This window comes from Salvelinus fontinalis, chromosome 18 (genome assembly GCF_029448725.1).
Source record: "Salvelinus fontinalis isolate EN_2023a chromosome 18, ASM2944872v1, whole genome shotgun sequence".
NCBI lineage: Eukaryota > Metazoa > Chordata > Actinopteri > Salmoniformes > Salmonidae > Salvelinus > Salvelinus fontinalis.
The window spans coordinates 27660022-27677532 of NC_074682.1; the positions used below are offsets into that span (position 1 = coordinate 27660022).

General features: G+C 42.3%; 1 protein-coding gene across 1 annotated transcript in view; it reads left to right on the top strand.

Annotated features, from left to right (window-relative positions):
* The window catches only part of LOC129815891 (voltage-dependent calcium channel subunit alpha-2/delta-3-like), a 94484-nt gene that overhangs the window by 64305 nt on the left and 12668 nt on the right, over nt 1–17511 (top strand). Inside the window, exons 15-23 of the mRNA XM_055870070.1 lie at nt 7989–8060; nt 8159–8239; nt 8344–8418; nt 9821–9904; nt 10295–10366; nt 10480–10541; nt 15397–15464; nt 15667–15712; nt 17313–17410. Of these exons, the coding sequence (XP_055726045.1) occupies nt 7989–8060; nt 8159–8239; nt 8344–8418; nt 9821–9904; nt 10295–10366; nt 10480–10541; nt 15397–15464; nt 15667–15712; nt 17313–17410 (658 nt within the window). The remainder of the gene's footprint in view (nt 1–7988; nt 8061–8158; nt 8240–8343; nt 8419–9820; nt 9905–10294; nt 10367–10479; nt 10542–15396; nt 15465–15666; nt 15713–17312; nt 17411–17511) is intronic.

Below are 17511 nucleotides of genomic sequence, written 5' to 3' on the forward strand. Positions count from 1 at the left end.
TTCCCAGTGTGTCTGTACTGAACCCTTCTATTCCCAGTGTGTCTGTACTGAACCCTTCTATTCCCAGGGTGTCTGTACTAAACCCTTTTATTCCCAGTGTGTCTATACTAAACCCTTCTATTCCCTGTGTGTCTGTATTAAGCCCTTCTATTCCCTGTGTGTCTGTACTGAACCCGTTTATTCCCGGTGTGTCTATACTAAACCCTTCTATTCCTGGTGCGTCTGTACTGAACCCTTCTATTCCCTGTGTGTCTGTACTGAACCCTTCTATTCCCTGTGTGTCTGTACTGAACTCTTCTATTCCCAGTGGGTCTATACTAAACCCTTCTATTCCCTGTATGTCTGTACTGAACCCTACTATTCCCTGTGTGTCTGTACTAAACCCTACTATTCCCTGTGTGTCTGTCCTGAACCCTACTATTCCCTGTGTGTCTGTACTAAACCCTTCTATTCCCAGTGTGTCTATACTAAACCCTTCTATTCCCAGTGTGTCTATACTAAACCCTTCTATTCCCAGTGTGTCTATACTAAACCCTTCTATTCTCGGTGTGTCTGTTCTGAACCCTTCTATTCCCTGTGTGTCTGTACTAATCCCTTCTTTTCCCAGTGTGTCTATACTAAACCCTTCTTTTCCCTGTATGTCTGTACTGAACCCTTCTATTCCCTTCGTGTCTATACTAAACCCTTCTATTCCCAGTGTGTCTGTTCTGAACCCTACTTTTCCCTGTGTGTCTGTACTAAACCCTTCTATTCCCAGTGTGTCTATACTAAACCCTTCTATTCCCTGTGTGTCTATACTAAACCCTTCTATTCCCTGTGTGTCTGTACTGTACCCTTCTATTCCCAGTGTGTCTGTACTAAACCCTTCTATTCCCAGTGTGTCTATACTAAACCCTTCTATTCCCTGTGTGTCTGTACTGAACCCTTCTATTCCCAGTGTGTCTGTACTACACCCTTCTATTCCCAGTGTGTCTGTATTAAGCCCTTCTAATCCCAATGTGTCTGTACTGAACCCTTCTATTCCCTGTGTGTCTGTACTGAACCCTTTTATTCCCAGTGTGTCTGTACTAAACCCTTCTATTCCTGGTGTGTCTGTACTGAACCCTTCTATTCCATGTGTGTCTGTACTGAACCCTTCTATTTTCAGTGTGTCTGTACTAAACCCTTCTATTCCCAGTGTGTCTATACTAAACCCTTCTATTCCATGTGTGTCTGTGCTGAACCCTTCTATTCCCTGTGTGTCTGTACTTAACCCTTCTATCCCCAGTGTGTCTGTACTGAACCCTTCTATTCCCTATGTGTCTATACTAAACCCTTCTATTCCTTGTGTGTCTGTACTGAACCCTTCTATTTCCAGTGTGTCTGTACTGAACCCTTCTATTCCCAGTGTGTCTGTACTGAACCCTTCTATTCCCTGTGTGTCTGTACTGAACCCTTCTATTCCCTGTGTGTCTGTACTGAACCCTTCTATTCCCTATGTGTCTATACTAAACCCTTCTATTCCTTGTGTGTCTGTACTGAACCCATCTATTCCCAGTGTGTCTGTTCTGAACCCTTCTATTTTCAGTGTGTCTGTACTAAACCCTTCTATTCCCAGTGTGTCTATACAAAACCCTTCTATTCCATGTGTGTCTGTACTGAACCCTTCTATTCCCTGTGTGTCTATACTAAACCCTTCTATTCCCTGTGTGTCTGTTCTGAACCCTTCTATTCCCGGTGTGTCTGTACTGAACCCGTCTATTTTCAGTGTGTCTGTACTGAACCCTTCTATTTCCAGTGTGTCCATACTAAACCCTTCTTTTCCCTGGGTGTCTGTACTGAACCCCTCTATTCCCTGTGTGTCTGTACTGAGCCCTTCTATTCCCAGTGTGTCTGTACTGGACCCTTCTATTCCCTGTGTGTCTGTACTGAACCCTTCTATTCCCTGTGTGTCTATACTAAACCCTTCTATTCCCGGTGTGTCTGTACTGAACCCTTCTATTCCCGGTGTGTCTGTACTGAACCCTTCTATTCCCAGTGTGTCTGTACTAAACCCTTCTATTCCCAGTGTGTCTATACTAAACCCTTCTATTCCCTGTGTGTCTGTACTGAACCCTTCTATTCCCAGTGTGTCTGTACTAAACCCTTCTATTCCCTGTGTGTCTGAATTAAGCCCTTCTATTCCCAATGTGTCTGTACTGAACCCTTCTATTCCCTGTGTGTCTGTACTGAACCCGTTTATTCCCAGTGTGTCTGTACTGAGCCCTTCTATTTCCAGTGTGTCTGTACTGGACCCTTCTATTCCCTATGTGTCTGTACTGAACCCTTCTATTCCCTGTGTGTCTATACTAAACTCTTCTATTCCCGGTGTGTCTGTACTGAACCCTTCTATTCCCAGTGTGTCTGTACTGAACCCTTCTATTCCCAGGGTGTCTGTACTAAACCCTTTTATTCCCAGTGTGTCTATACTAAACCCTTCTATTCCCTGTGTGTCTGTATTAAGCCCTTCTATTCCCTGTGTGTCTGTACTGAACCCGTTTATTCCCGGTGTGTCTATACTAAACCCTTCTATTCCTGGTGCGTCTGTACTGAACCCTTCTATTCCCTCTGTGTCTGTACTGAACCCTTCTATTCCCTGTGTGTCTGTACTGAACTCTTCTATTCCCAGTGGGTCTATACTAAACCCTTCTATTCCCTGTATGTCTGTACTGAACCCTACTATTCCCTGTGTGTCTGTACTAAACCCTACTATTCCCTGTGTGTCTGTCCTGAACCCTACTATTCCCTGTGTGTCTGTACTAAACCCTTCTATTCCCAGTGTGTCTATACTAAACCCTTCTATTCCCAGTGTGTCTATACTAAACCCTTCTATTCCCAGTGTGTCTGTTCTGAACCCTTCTATTCTCGGTGTGTCTGTTCTGAACCCTTCTATTCCCTGTGTGTCTGTACTAATCCCTTCTTTTCCCAGTGTGTCTATACTAAACCCTTCTATTCCCTGTATGTCTGTACTGAACCCTTCTATTTCCAGTGTGTCTATACTAAACCCTTCTATTCCCAGTGTGTCTATACTAAACCCTTTATTCCCTGTGTGTCTGTACTGAACCCTTCTATTCCCAGTGTGTCTATACTAAACCCTTCTATTCCCAGTGTGTCTATACTAAACCCTTCTATTCCCTGTATGTCTGTACTGAACCCTACTATTCCCTGTGTGTCTGTCCTGAACCCTACTATTCCCTGTGTGTCTGTACTAAACCCTTCTATTCCCAGTGTGTCTATACTAAACCCTTCTATTCCCAGTGTGTCTATACTAAACCCTTCTATTCCCAGTGTGTCTATACTAAACCCTTTATTCCCTGTATGTCTGTACTGAACCCTTTTATTCCCTGTGTCTCTATACTAAACCCTTCTTTTCCCTGTATGTCTGTACTGAGCCCTTCTTTTCCCAGTGTGTCTATACTAAACCCTTCTATTCCCATGTGTCTATACTAAACCCTTCTTTTCCCTGTATGTCTGTTCTGAACCCTTCTATTCTCGGTGTGTCTGTTCTGAACCCTTCTATTCTCGGTGTGTCTGTACTGAACCCTTCTATTCCCAGTGTGTCTGTACTGAACCCTTCTATTCCCTGTGTGTCTGTCCTGAACCCTTCTATTCCCTGTGTGTCTGTACTAAACCCTTCTATTCCCAGTGTGTCTATACTAAACCCTTCTTTTCCCTGTATGTCTGTACTGAACCCTTCTATTCCCTGTGTGTCTGTCCTGAACCCTACTATTCCCTGTATGTCTGTACTAAACCCTTCTATTCCCAGTGTGTCTATACTAAACCCTTCTATTCCCTGTATGTCTGTACTGAACCCTTATATTCCCTGTGTGTCTATACTAAACCCTTCTATTCCCAGTGTGTCTGTTCTGAACCCTTCTATTCTCGGTGTGTCTGTACTGAACCCTTCTATTCCCAGTGTGGGCTGCTGCTCTGGGAGGGAGAGGGTGGTCGATGGTGAAACCCTCCATTAATCATTTTGTTGAGTCAGCAAAGAAACATTCTCCCACCTTAGTACCTTAGTACCCTAGTCCCCTAGTACCATACAGAGACTACCTTAGTACACTAGTACCCTAGTACTTTAGCCTCTGCATGGTACTCGGGTACTAAAGTTTTAAGGGATTTTATTTTAGGAATAAGGCCTGTTTTTCTTTTGAAGCCAGAAGGAGGCTAGTATCAGCTACATTTATGCCTTTACTAGACTATGGGGATATTTTATATAGGAATGCTTCTGCTCAGTGTTTGAGATCAATTGACACCCTTTACCATGGCACTTTGAGATTTATTTTAAACTGCAAAACCCTTACGCACCACTGCACTTTGTATACCAGGGTTGGCTGGCCTTCTCTAGTCACTCGTAGGCTCAGTTACTGGTATACTTTTATTTATAAAGCTATTTTGGGTTTACTACCTTTTTATTTGGGCATTTTTATTTTTCAGAAATGTGGTGGGTACTCTCTTCGTTCGCTGGACTTTATCCTGCCAACTGTTCCAAATGTCCGAACTGAATTGGGTAAAAGGGCTTTTATGTACTCTGCACCATCGTCTTGGAACGCCTTACAAAATACTTTTAAACTGAAAGAACTTGTCTCGATTGGTAGTTTTAAATCACTGATGAATGATCTTGAGACTGATTCCCTGACCTGTCAATGTTTTTAATTTGCTGTTTTTGATATTGTTATACTCTTGTGAATTCTATGGTTTTTATTAGATTACTTGTAGTTTTTCATGTTGTTTGTCTGTCATTTTTGTAATGACTTGGTGCTGCCTATCTTGGCCAGGACGCTCTTGAAAAGAGATTTTAAATCTCAATGAGCCCTTCCTGGTTAAATAAAGGTTAAATAAAATAAATAAAAATAAAGTACTAGGGTACAAAGGTACCAAGGTGCTAGGTTACTAAGATAGCCTCTGCATGGTACTGGGGTACTATCTTAGTACCCTAGCATCTTGGTACCTTTATACCCTAGTACCATACAGAGACTACCTTAGTACCCTAGTACCTTATTACCCTAATACCCTAGCACCTTTGTACCCTAGTACCCTAGTACCTTAGTAATCAAATACCTTAGTACCCTACACAGTTCACTACCTCTCTCCGACACATGTTCTGTACTGTACATGGACACACTCTTTTTTGCAATACACATTCTATCCTGCACACAAACAGCCACATACATATACACAGTACACACACACTCACACTTACACAAATAGCCACACAATCACACCCAGTACACACAGTCACAGCTGTGTCCATGAGCCTGTGAGGTGAGGGAATAGCAGACCTAGTTTCAGTGAGCTCATGTCACGGATGCCTCCGGAACTTTAATTACGCACACATGTCCCCTATTCCCACTGATTGTATTTGTATATATGTGCCCTTTGGTTTCCATTGGGCGGCCGATTATTGTTACAATGTCTGTTGGTGCGTGTGAGTACCTGTGCTGTGTGTTTTGGCTTTTCTGCCCTTGTGGATTGGGCAGATGATTACGGGTCTCGTCCCGTGGGTTAATCATTGTGCGTGTGTGTTATTTATTTGAGGTACTCCTCACTCTTTTATTTGGGATTCTACCCTGTGTTTTGTTACGGGTTTGTTTGGTCTTCGTCCCCGTGCCTTTACAAGGCACGCCGTCATTTGGGCTTAATTTAAAAAACGATTATGCATTCCTGCGTCTGTCTCCCAATCCTTCATGCCAACATGACAGCTCATGTGTTTAGTCAAGTCACTTCTCATTTTGCTGAGCATAGCCGTGCTCTCAGCCAAACAAGAAACACTGAGGATTGCTCTAAACCGGAGCTTCACTATAAATGTACTGTAAAGCCACAAACTACGAGCAACATTAACCATAGTGTTATAGTCCAGACTGTAGTGCTTCCAACTTTTGAAGACAACTTGGAGTGAGATGTAATATGATAATTTCATTGCTCCCTGGCACAACCCCTAGATGGGGGGGTTGTAAAATGGTACTGTTTTAAAGCTAATTTCCTGCAATTTTATGTATTTCGACATGGATTTAGTTGGGGCTATGACCAAGGTGGAACATTAAAAACAAATGCACCACAGGTCAGGTGCATTCAGGATACTTTGAACATTAAATGAACACTCAAAATATGAGGACTTTGTTACTTTTTAGGTGGTTTGACACTTCATTCAGACAGTAATGGGGAGACACAAATGCTAGAAATAGTGGGAAGGTAGGAAACAGGGATTGATCCCTGTTCTCAGGTTGAAAGTTATATGCAACATGTGCAGGGAGTTTTACCATTAAACCAAGGCTCTGTACAGGAAATGTTTATATTAATGGTTGATGGCAGTGGGTAAGCAAATCATAGATTGCAGTCTCCTTGTCCATAGATTGTTTTCAAGGTAAGCACACAAAGATTTTGTAAGTTGGGTGAACTTTTTAAAATAGGACTGGAAGAAACTGTCCCAAGTACTGGGTGTTATTGTTATAATGTATTTGTTATAACAATTAATTTCTCAAAATCATCCAACCTTCAAGAAAAATCTAATGAATATCAATATTCAGGTGGTTTATGTCTACTAGTTGAAGATCATTGTCATTATCTTACTCTCCATAGACATTATGTGATGTGTTTATGAGTTGTGAGTCCCCCTACCATCTCTGCCTAGCATGTGCACAATAGTAAAATGTCCAAAATTATATTTGAGGCCTGGAGCATTCAATATCCAATGCTTATTTGTATGACTTATTCAAAACTGTCCATGAATGGCTGCAAAAATACATAGCCCCATATTATCCATTTTCAAAAACAGAAGTAGGCTTACACTGAGATGTAGAAGATTACACTGGAAAAATGTAGAAGAAGTAGAATAATAAATTAAGTGTTGGGAATAACAGTAGTGCTTCTACTGACAAGCACACTAATTAGCCCATTGTTAAGAATAAGAATTGTTCCACTGATCAGACTAAATAAAGTAAATATATAATAAAATCTCCTGAAGACAAAATTACATGAATCTGCCCCTACACCATAACCAAATGATTGTAATATGTATTGTTCCTCCTCTAGAATCAAACGTACACTTTTGGGTTCACAATATGTTTGACAAAATGATTTTCATAGTTACAAATCAGGTCACCCTACTAAACTTCCCTGCTAAAACATACTGTAATTTTGTTGACAACAGTGTATGTAAAACAGCTACCATGCTGCTCTTTTTACACTTTGATAAACTCTGCTGAGAACGTTCTCTCCATTCAGCTCCACTCTCCTAATCTTGAGGGGCGTTTCTTTAAAACGCGCATCATATTCCCTTGATCCCTTACATAAATAGACCAATCATATGCTTCAATATGCCACGGTTCACAGTGTTGTGGTAAAACAGGACAATGATAGAGGTTCCGCTCGTGATGTTAAGTTGCAGGCGCAAATGCTACGATTTCAAAAATATTTGGAGTACAGTTTAAAAGTTAACTGACTATACAATGGACTAATTAGAAAAATAAATACAGTACTTTTCACTGCGTGAGAAATAAGAGGTGTGGCAAATATGTGTGTCTCACAGCCAATGCATGAGAGTTGGGAGCTCTGAGACTGTCTTCTTTTTTTTAAATGTACCTTTATTTAACTAGGCAAGTCAGTTAAGAACAAATTCTTATTTTCAATGACGGCCTAGGAACAGTGGGTTAACTGCCTTGTTCAGGGGCAGAACGCCAGATTTTTTACCTCAGGGATTTGATCTGCAACCTTTCGGTTACCAGTCCAACGCTCTAACCACTAGGCTACCTGCCGCCCGCCAGACATGTTTATTTTGTATAAATGTCTGTTTGGTGAAATCTATTTTGATGAAAACTTGGCACGGATGGACATTGTTGTGTATATTCCTCTGTTGACTCAGATTAGCATTTAGCATCAGTCAGAAAGGGAATACTGTAGCAACAGCCTATGATAGTTAAAACATAAGGAATCTCAGTAGACACGGTCTCTGACATTGTGTTCTGTCTTAGTCCAGAAACAAGAAGGGCCCCAGCCTGATGACCACTGTGGCCATGCCTGTGTTCAGCACCAAGAACGAAACGGTAAGTGTGTGTGTCTTTGTGTGTGTTTGTCTGTCTGTCAGTCTGTATTTTTCTCTCTCTCTGTCATTGAGTCTTGTCTGTTTCTCCTCTCCTTACAGAAGAACCAGGGTATTCTCCTAGGGGTAGTGGGCACAGACATTCCCCTACAGGAACTCATGAAGATCATCCCTAAACACCTGGTACAGTGTCTAATAACCCAAAGTTATGACGCATTGTCATTTACTGTTCTCCTACACTCTACTTCATGCAATCAATTATCTCTATATTATTTGTGTGCCTTCAGCTGGGTATCCACGGTTACGCATTTGCCATCACTAACAACGGCTACATCCTGACCCATCCAGACCTGAGGCCACTGGTAATACACTGTCTCCTAAACACACTTGTCCACTAACCTTTAACTGTAACCTTGCCACAACATTGCATTAACCCTAACCTGCACCTACACCTTGGACTATATAGTAAGCAGGAGAGCGGTTCATTGAACAGTTAATACATATAATGCCGCCAATGAATATGCGTGTTTTGAAAAACAGAACAAGTTTGAGTGAGTGAGCCTCCCAACTTGCACGGTAGCAATCTATAATCCTCACCTTTTCCTTTGATATACGTATGCAGGGAGGGATACAGACCATTGATACTACTGTAGGTCTGGTTGGCCCTGGCTAACTGAGCTAACAGTAACCCTGAGGTAACCCTCCTGTCCTGTAACTGTCCTATACATAGACTGCACCATAGACACTCACCTGTAACTGTAGACTAGACCATAGACACTTACTCTCTGGGATCCTGCTTGGGTTCCCACTGGAAACATGTTCTAGTGGATCTGTGTGTAACAGTGTCTGTGTAATATTAGCGTCCCTGTGTGGGTTTCTTTGTGTCTTAGACTGTGATGTGACTGTGGGAGTGTATTCTGAGCTTGAACCAGACTCTATTGGACTGGATGTTTTTATGTTATTGGTTGTTGATTGAACTGATCAATTAGGCGTTATTGAACTGGGGAGTTCTAACCTGGTGGAACCAGCCTGATGGCACTATAGCTCAACATTCTGTTTGAGCGGTCAACATTCTGTTTGAGCGGTCAACATTCTGCGCAGTGAGTCAGTCTGCTTGATCAGGCTAGGAGTGTTCTGGTTTTGAGCAAGACAGTGTTAGTGAGGCCTTATAAAAGGTTCACTCTGAAATGTGGTTCATTTTTATTCGATTTTTTACAACTTTTACCCCTTTTTTTCTCCCCAATTTCGTGGTATCCAATTGGTAGTTACAGTCTTGTCTCATCACTGCAACTCCCGTACGGACTCGGGAGAGGCGAAGGTCGAGAGCCATGCGTTCTCCGAAACGCGACTCAACCAAGCCGCACTGCTTCTTGACACAATGCCCGCTTAACCCGGAAGCCAGCCACACCAATGTGTCGGATGAAACATAGTACACCTGGCGACCGTGTCAGCGTGCATGTGCCCGGCCCGCCACAGGAGTCGTTAGAGCGCGATGGGACAATAACATCCCTGTCGGCCAAACCCTCCCCCAACCCGGACGAGGTTGGGACAATTGTGCGCCGACCCTTCGGCCTCCCGGTCGCGGCCTGCTACGACAGAGCCTGGACTCGAATCAGGATCTCTAGTGGCACAACTAGCAACTGTGATGCAGTGCCTTAGATCACCGCACCACTCGGGAGGCCTGAAATGTGCTGTTTACACAGAACATCCACAGTGCAAAATCTGAAACTGTTTCCATCAAATATGTGTTCCTCTGTGCCTCAGTACCAGAAGGGCCAGAAGAGGAGGAAACCCAACTATAGCAGTGTGGACCTGTCTGAGGTGGAGTGGGAGGACAAGGATGACTTTGTACGTCTAAACCCTGACATAACAAACACTATACACACATCTGATTCCTAATACAGACAGCCTGGTTTAATTTTAAATAATAATACTATTGACAGAATTCAATCTAAGGCGTGTTATATAGTAGCACACTGGACATTCAACAAGGTAACTTTTAAAGGCAATGTCCCAGACATTCGTGGAGATCACATTCATGGTAAATGCTGCAGATGTCTGCTCAAGCGTAAATTACCTTTAAAAGGAGCATTATCGGCTGTCCAGTGTGTTACTCTGTAACTCGCCTCTGATTAATTGCTGGACTGATCGAACTGAACAAATATAACACCTCCTGGTGTCTAATAATGATGACACCAGCACTGCACAGACTCCTTACAGCTTGTTTTTCTGTTTCAGCTGCGTAATGCCATGGTCAACAGGAAGACTGGGACTTTCTCCATGGAAGTGAAGAAGACAGTGGACAAAGGGGTGAGACGGGAGGAGGAGGATGACTCTTACAGTTACTGTATATCAAAGACTGTGGACTGTAATGAAATCAATGGATGAGTCCTCATGCTTCGTGCTTTCGTCTGTGCTATCAGAAACGTCTCCTGAAGATGCACAATGACTACTACTACACTGAAGTCAAGGGAACTCCCTTCAGGTTTGCGCAGTTTCCTATTTATCTTAATACATTCTCTAATGTTGAATGTACAGTGCATTCGGAAAGTATTCAGACCCCTTGTCTTTTTCCACATTCAGACCCTTTGCTATGAGACTCGAAATTGAGCTCAGGTGCATCCTGTTTCCATTGATCATCCTTTAGATCAGTGGTTCCCAAACTTTTTGTAGTCCCGTACCCCTTAAAACATTCAACCTCCAGCTGCGTACCCCCTCTAACACCAGGGTCAGAGCACTCTCAAATGTTGTTTTTTGCCATCATTGTAAGCCTGCCACACACACACTACATGATACATTTATTAAACATAAGAATGAGTTTGAGTTTTTGTCTCAACCCGGCTCGTGGGAAGTGACAAAGAGCTTTTATAGGACCAGGGCACAAATAATATTATAATAATTGTCACGTTCCTGACCTATTTCTGTTAGTTTGTTGTATGTGTTAGTTGGTCAGGACGTGAGTTTGGGTGGGCATTCTATGTTGTCTGTTTCTATGTTGGTTTAGGGTTGCCTGGTATGGCTCTTAATTAGAGGCAGGTGTTTGGCGTTCCTCTAATTGAGAGTCATATTTAGGTAGGTTGTTTCACAGTGTTCGTTGTGGGTGGTTGTCTCCTGTGTCTGTGTTTGTCGCACCATACGGGACTGTTCGGTTTGTTTTGTACATCATCATTTTGTGTAGTCTATTTTTCCCTGTTCGTGCGTTCTTCGTGTTTATGTGAGTTCGTCGTCCAGGTCTGTCTACACCGTTTGTTGTTTTGTTAGTTTATAGTCGAGTTCGTGTTTTCGTGTTTTCTTTAAATAAATTATGTGTTCACAACCCGCTGCGCATTGGTTCCATCACTACTCCTCCTTTTCGGAAGAAGAGGAGGAGGACCACCGTTACAATAATAATCAATCATTTTGCTCTTTATTTAGCCATCTTACATATAAAACCTTATTTTTACATCAGAAATTGTGAATAACTCACCACAGGTTAATGAGAAGGGTGTGCTTGAAAGGATGCACATAACTCTGCAATGTTGGGTTGTATTGGAGAGAGCCTCAGTCTTAAATAATTTTCCACACACAGTCTGTGCCTGTATTTAGTTTTCATGCTAGTGAGGGCCAATAATCCACTCTCACATAGGTACGTGGTTGCAAAGGGCATCAATGTCTTAGCAGCGTGATTTGCCAAGGCAAGAAACTCTGAGCGCAGCCCAATCCGGAAATCTGGCAGTGGCTTCTGATTAAATTACATTTTCACAGAACCGCTTATTGCAATTTCGATGAGGCTCTCTTGTTCAGATATCGTTAAATGGACTGGAGGCAGGGCATGAAAGGGATAACGAATCCAGTTGTTTGTGTAGTCCGTTACGGGAAAGTACCTGCGAAATTGCTCACCCAGCTCACTCAGGTGCTTCGCTATATCACATTTGTACACAAAGTTCATTTGTACACAAAACATACAATGATGGAAAGACCCGTGTGTTGTCCTTGTTAATGCAGACAGAAAATAGCTCCAACTTCTTAATTATAGCCTCAATTTTGTCCCGCACATTGAATATAGTTGTGGAGAGTCCGTGTAATCCAAGATTCAGATCATTCAGGCGAGAAAGAACATCACCCAGATAGGCGAGTCGTGTGAGAAACTCTTCATCATGCAAGCGGTCAGACAAGTGAAAATCATGGTCAGTAAAGAAAACTTTAAGCTTATCTCTCAATTTAAAAAAACATGTCAATACTTTGCCCTTTGATAACCAGTGCACTTCTGTATGTTGTAAATGCGTTACGTGGTCGCTGCCCATATCATTGCATAATGCTGAAAATACACGAGAGTTCAGGGGCCTCGCTTTAACAAAGTTAACCAATTTCACTGTAGTGTCCAAAACGTCTTTCAAGCTGTCAGGCATTCCCTTGGCAGCAAGAGCCTCTCGGTGGATGCTGCAGTGTACCCAAGTGGCGTTGGGAACAACTGCTTGCACGTGCGTTACCACTCCACTATGTCTCCCTGTCATGGCTTTTGCACCATCAGTACAGATACCAACACATCTTGACCACCAAAGTCCATTTGATGTCACAAAGATGTCCAGTACTTTAAACATATCCTCTCATATTGTCCTGGTTTCCAGTGGTTTGAGGAAGAGGATGTCTTCCTTAATTAAACCCCATAAACCTTAACGGACATATACCAGGAGCTGTGCCAGGCCCGCCACATCTGTTGATTCATCCAGCTGTAACGCATATAATTCACTGGCTTGCATGCGAAGTAGAAATTGTTTAAAAACAACTCCTGCCATGTCACTGATGCATCGTGAAACAGTGTTGTTTGATGAAGGCATTGTCTGTATTGTTATTTTGGGCCTTTTCCCCCAGCATTGTCCCAGCCATATCCGCGGCAGCAGGAAGAATGAAGTCCTCCACAATAGTATGAGGCTGTCCTAGCCACTCGGTAGCTCACCATGTAAGACGCTTCTAGCCCCTTGTTATTAATGGTATCTGTTGCTTTTATACATGTCCTACTACTCGAAAGTCGTCTTTATTCTCGCTCAAAAAACTCCTGTGGTTTATTTTTCAAATGGTTATGTTTAGTTTCTAAATGTCTTTACAAGAGTGAAGGTTTCCCACGAGAGAGTAATGGTTAATGTGATTGGATGTTTATTTTTTGACTAGGCTACCTATATTTGACATTGTGTTGTTATTAAGCTGAACACTAGATGGTTTAATTTTATTTTTGGCTGTGAAATGAGGCTACTCAGGTGAGAAAAAAACCTCACCCAAATGTTTAGCCCTGTTGGAAATATAAAGGTACTGCTTGAAACTGTTGTTTTTTGTATTTTTTTTTATGTGAATCACATTTTTATTTGGCGTACCCTTGACGGCATTGGGAATACCTGCTTTAGATGGTTATACAACTTGAATGGAGTCCACCTGTGGGAAATTCAATTGATTGGACATTATTTGGAAAAGCACACCTGTCTATATAAAGTCCCACAGTTGACAGTGCATGTCAGAGCTAAAACTATGACATGAGCTTAAAGGAATTGTCTGTAGAGCTCCGAGACAAGGTTGTGTCGAGGCACAGATCTGGGGAAGGGTACCAAAAAATGTATGGAGCATTGAAGGTCCCCAAGAAAACAGTGGCTTCCATCATTCTTAATCATTCTTAAATTGAAGAAGTTTGGAACCACCAAGACTCTTCCTAGAGCTGGCCGCCCAGCCAAACGAGCAATCGGGGGAGAAGGGCATTGGTCAGGGAGGTGACCGAGAACCCAATGGTTATTCTGACAGAGCTCTAGATTTCCTTTGTAGAGATGGGGGAACCTTCCAGAAAGACAACCATCTCTGCAGCACTCCACCAATCAGACCTTTATGATAGTGTGGCCAGACGGAAGCCAATCCTCAGTAAAAGGCACAAGAGTTTGCCAAAAGGACATAAAGGACTCTCAGACCATGAGAAACTCTTTGGCCTGAATGCCAAGTATCACATCTAGAGGAAACCTGGCACCATTCCTACGGTGAAGCATGGGGGTGGCAGCATCATGCTGTGGGTGTCACGGCCGTCGAATGAAGTAGACCAAGGTGCAGCGTGGTGAGCGTACATATTCCTTTTATTGAGAAAATGACGCTGACAAAAACAATAAACAATACAAAACAACCGTGAAGCTCAAGGGCTAAGTGCCACTAACAAAGTCAACTTCCCACTTTGAAAGGAGGGAAAAGGGCTACCTAAGTATGGTTCCCAATCAGAGACAACGATAGACAGCTGTCCCTGATTGAGAACCATACCCGGCCAAAACATAGAAATACAAAATCATAGAAAACAAAAACATAGAATGCCCACCCCAAATCCCACCCTGACCAAACCAAATAGAGACATTAAAAGTCTCTCTAAGGTCAGGGCGTGAAAGTGGGGATGTTTTTCAGCGGCAGGGACAGGGAGACTAGTCAGGATCGAGGGAAAGATGAACGGAGCAAAGAACTGCAAGATCCTTGATGAAACCCTGCTCCAGAGCGCTCAGGACCGCAGACTAGGGCCACGGTTCAGCTTCCAACAGGACAATGCACACAGCCAAGACAACGCAGGAGTGGCTTTGGGACAAGTCTCTGAATGTCTTTGAGTGGCCCAGCCAGAGCCTGGACTTGAACCCAATCAAACATCTCTGGAGAGACCTGAAAATAGCTGTGCAGCGACGCTCCCCATCCAACCTGACAGAGCTTGAGAGGATCTGCAGAGAAGAATGGGAGAAACTCCCCAAATACAGGTGTGCCAAGCTTGTAGGGTCATACCCAAGAAGATTCAAGGCTGTAATCGCTGCCAAATGTGCTTCAACAAAGTACTGAATAAGGGTCTGAATACTTATGTAAATGTGATATTTCAGTTTTTATTTTTAATAAATTTTCAATCGTTTCTAAAAAAAAACGTTTTTTCTTTGTTATTACTTGTGTGTAGATTGATGAGGGAAAAAAATGTAAGCCATTTTAGAATAAGGCTGTAACGTAACAAAATGTGGAAAAAGTCAAGGTGTCTGAATACTTTCCAAATGCACTGTATGTGTGTTCCTGTGAATGTAAATGCTGAGCATCTCTGACAGTCCGTCACTATACTGGGTTCAGGTGAGTGGAGATGTCATTCTTGTCTCTGACAGTCCGTCACTATACTGGGTTCAGGTGAGTGGAGATGTCATTCTTGAATCTGACAGTCCGTCACTATACTGGGTTCAGGTGAGTGGAGATGTCATTCTTGAATCTGACAGTCCGTCACTATACTGGGTTCAGGTGAGTGGAGATGTCATTCTTGAATCTGACAGTCCGTCACTATACTGGGTTCAGCTGAGTGGTGTTTACATTATTTCTGTGTTCAGTGTCGGTGTGGCTTTGTCCAGAGGCCATGGCAAATTCTTCTTCAGAGGAAACGTCTCCGTAGAAGCAGGTAAGCGTCACTCTACTCTTGTCATTCACTCTCCCACTCCTTCTATCTTACACTCACTCAACAAACTACCAGCGCATCATCAGTTTCACATAGAGTCTGTGTATTCTGTACCTGTGGTCTGCCTTTTCATAAGGCCATGTATCAGCCCACTGAGCCTGGCCCTGCTGTAGCGTCACTGATCTGATGTTCATATGTTTTTCAGGGCTTCATGACCTGGAACAGCCAGATGTTGCGCTGGCAGACGAATGGTAATGCAGGAGGTTATGGGTAATGTAGAGAGTTAAAGCCTTGAGCTTGGTCAGTCAAGCATTATATACAGTGGGTATCATAAGTATTCACCCCCTTGGATTTCTTCACGTTATATTGTGTTACAAAGTGGGATTAAAATGGATTTAATTATAATGTTTTTGTCAATGATCAACACATCATTTTCTGTAGGGGAAAGAATTTATTTTTATATCAATTAAAAATTAAACACCAATATATCTTGATTTGATAACTTTTCACCCCCTGAGTCAATGCATGTTAGAAACACCTTTGGCAGAGATTACAGCTGTCAGTCTTCTTGGGTAAGCTTTTCACACCTGGATTGTGCAATATTCGCCCATTGTTCTTTTCAAAATTATTCAAGCTCTGTCAAGGTGTTGGTGCTCATAACGAGACAGCAATTTTCAAGTCTTGCTATAGATTTTCAAGCAGATTTCAGTCAAAACTGTAACTTGGCCACTTAGGAACATTCACTGTCTTCTTGGTAAGCAACTCCAGTGTAGATTTGGCCTGATGTTACAGGTTATTGCTGAAAGGTGAATTTCTTTTTATCCTGAAAAGCTCCCCAATCTTTGTCGATATCAAGCATACCCATACCATGATGCAGCCACCACCATGCTTGACATTTATGCCAGAAAGTGTATTCTTCTCTCCAGGATGACTTTAGTGCCTTGTCACACACAGGATGAATGTTTTGGAATATTTCTATTCTTCTTTTCACTCTGTCTTTAGGTCTTTATTGTGGAGTCACTAAAATGTTGTTGCCTCAGTTTTCTCCCATCACAGCCTTTGAGCCACTGTTTTAAAATCGCTAAAGACTTTATTGGGGACATCCCTGAGCGGTTTCCTTCCTGTCCTGCAGCTCAGTTAATTTCAGGAGAACTACTCTTTATGTGTCTGGGGGTTTTAATACATCATCCACAGGCTCAGCATAATTATTAACTTGACCATGCATAAAGAGATATTAAATGTCTGTTCCCCATCTACCGATCACTGCCTTTCTTTGTGAGGCTTTTGAAAAGCTCCCTGGTCTTTGTAGTTGAATCGGTGCTTGAAATGCAATACTTGACTGAGGGACCTGATGGATGTATGGGGGACAGAGGAAGGGTTAGTCATTCTGAAATCATGTCAACTCCTATTATTTCAGTCCATGTAACTTATTATGTGATTTGTTAAGTCAAATTTGACACCTGAACTAATTTAGGCTTGCCTCAACAAAGGGAGTGAATACTTATAAAATGACTATTTTATTTATTAAATTTTTCATTTATAAAAATGTGTAGAATTTTCTTTTCACTTTCACATTATGGAGTATCTATGACTCCAAAAAATCACAATTAAATATATTTCCATACCACTTTGTAACACAACAAAATGTGAAAAAATCCAAGGAGGGTTGCTGCTCTCTGTAAATCTCAGTAGGCATGTTATGTTGAGCCATGTGACTTAACAGCATGTGTGTCTGTTATGTTATGGCCGAAATGTTGGTTCTTTTCATGAAGTGGTTGGTAGTATTTAGACAGTGTATGACTTTCTTCAGTATATATTTTTGGGGTGTGTTTCTACCTGTTCATTTGACAGGACGTACTGCAACACAGATGAGCACTATGAGCACCGTTCTCTCTCCCAGATCCAGGCTATTAAACTCTACCTGACCGGACGCAAACCACTCATCAAATGTGAGCCACACCTCACTGGGATCTATAGGCCTACTAACTATGACCCTAACCCTCAGCCTTAACCCTATACCCTAACCCTCAGCCTTAACCCTATACCCTAA